The following is a 2009-nucleotide window of genomic DNA, read 5'->3' as shown; positions in this document are numbered from 1 at the left end:
GATCTTTTGAAGCGAGGTTGTATGAGGTACTTATCCGTAGTCAGTGTATTATATACAGCAGGTGGCATTTGGCATGATGTCAGTTTGGAGAGGCAGACAGGAGTATTGCCATGTAAGCAAAGCTATGTACTGCTGTGGACGAGGGCAGCAGCAAAACATATTTTAACCACCTAAAAAAAGTCAATATCAGTTCAAATGTACACTATATTTAGAGTATTTTCACTGCTTTACATTGCAATCAGATAGTAATTTCCGATGGGGACATGAAGCTGTTATATCATTCTAAATGTAGCATACACTTAATGGATATTGATTTTATTTTCAGATGATCAAAATACATTTTGCTGCCGCCCCTCCTCAGCAGTACATTGCTGAGCCTCCATGGCGGTAATCAAGGCTGCTTCTTCAAACTGGGGACACGACGACAGCCATTCACTATATGTAATATACTGACTATGAAAAAGTAACTCATAAACCCCACATCAGAAAATCTAAATTATCATTTTAAGAGGAGAAGACCAGTCAAATACACTTTACTTAAATAAAGGAAATGTGTTTGCCCCCGTTTTTGCACTTAGAGGAAGAAACCTTTAGACCAAGGTACCATATGTGAGACAGGAACAAAAGAATTAACAGAGTTAGACAGAAATTCAAAGAGGTGCAGATGCAGCCCCCATGGTGCAGTTCTTCAGTCATTGATTATCAGCCATCACCCATGCAGGTAAACCATAATGATTCACACATAATCATGTGTGAAAATCTATCAGGCATAAACTCTTGGCAGCATTTATTCATGCCACAGTGTGAGAGTTGCTGTCTGCCTCATACCAGGAAGCACAAATTTCAGCAAAAAGGAGCAAGAGACAAAGTTTCACTCATTCATGGCAGGCCGGGTAATATTACCCTCTCTCTTTTTATGCATTTGCTGTCAGTCTCTCTTTTTCTGACGGGTGCTCTTTATTCTTTTTCCCAAAGAGTCCACACTGAGGAGAGGAAGATTGTTAGAAAATGTGTGCAACTGTTGTCATAAATACCTACAGTTGCTCTGTAAACGTTGCTTTATAGTCTGTTAGGTTTTAAAAAACATTCATTAAAATGCTGTGTGTTTTTGATAGCAGGGTCAGGGTGTCCTCCCCTCGTCCTTCAGTCCTACCTTCCACAGGAGGAAAGCCAACAGGGCCAACAACATTAGCCCAAACAAGATGGACAGCACGATGATCCACCATGGCACTCCTCCTCCGTACTTGTCCGCGCGCCTCTCTGGGAACACTGTCAGTCTTAACTGGAGAACACGATACAGCAGCAGATAATCATTTTTGGATCTGAGTATAAACTACACTTTTATTGTATTTTTAGCATACACATGTCTAGGTTTTTAATGTTCATACAAGCCTACACTGACATCAACATTCAAGGCCTATTGTAGAGAACTACAAAAACTGCAATAAATGATCAAGTCCACCTCTCTGGTCCAGCACTGTCACATATCATAAATACTTTTTCCTCTTGTGTTTTTACCTGTGACTCGGCATGCACCACTGTGTTCTTTGCTGTGCTATCGACATGCAGAGAGGCCGTCACTATCACCTCCACACGATGGAGCTTGGAATAATCCTGTTTGAAGAAAAAGAAGAAGGTCAAGTTTAAATAGAGTTGGGAGTAATTAAAGAATACACAGTTATGTACATTATGAATTTGCTGCAGTAAAACTTTTAATTTTAATAAAAAGGTTGGCCTTCGAGGTGAAGTATGGAAGATTTGTGGGGATTTAGTGGTATATAGCAGTGAGGATTAAAGATTGCAACCACATGAACCTTTCTGTCATATATCCTGAAGTGATCATTGTTTGGGAGGTTTTTACCTGGAGCTGAGTTATCCACAGAGGTCTCTTTCTCTCCAGAACAAATGACTAGGTGATTAAAACTGGTAAAAACGCTAAATAAAGCAGTTTTATGTTACAAATTGGTGTTTTCCAGACACTGCTCATTGCAGATGGGCTTCTAACTATG

The 2009-nt window shown here is 39.9% G+C and overlaps 1 protein-coding gene across 1 annotated transcript; it reads right to left on the bottom strand.

Annotated features, from left to right (window-relative positions):
• Positions 1–889: 889 nt before the first annotated feature.
• On the bottom strand, positions 890–1709 carry LOC121965574 (integrin alpha-6-like; the record flags this gene model as incomplete). The annotated part of the gene is made up of 3 exons (XM_042515712.1): positions 890–983; positions 1154–1282; positions 1519–1709. Coding segments are annotated over 3 exons (389 nt in total), but the record flags the coding sequence as incomplete, so codon positions are not given.
• Positions 1710–2009: the final 300 nt, after the last annotated feature.

The sequence above is a fragment of the Plectropomus leopardus genome, unplaced genomic scaffold (genome assembly GCF_008729295.1).
Source record: "Plectropomus leopardus isolate mb unplaced genomic scaffold, YSFRI_Pleo_2.0 unplaced_scaffold20665, whole genome shotgun sequence".
NCBI classification, from domain to species: Eukaryota; Metazoa; Chordata; class Actinopteri; order Perciformes; family Serranidae; genus Plectropomus; species Plectropomus leopardus.
Note: the sequence above shows the minus strand (reverse complement) of the source record. Positions and strands in the feature narration are given on the sequence as shown.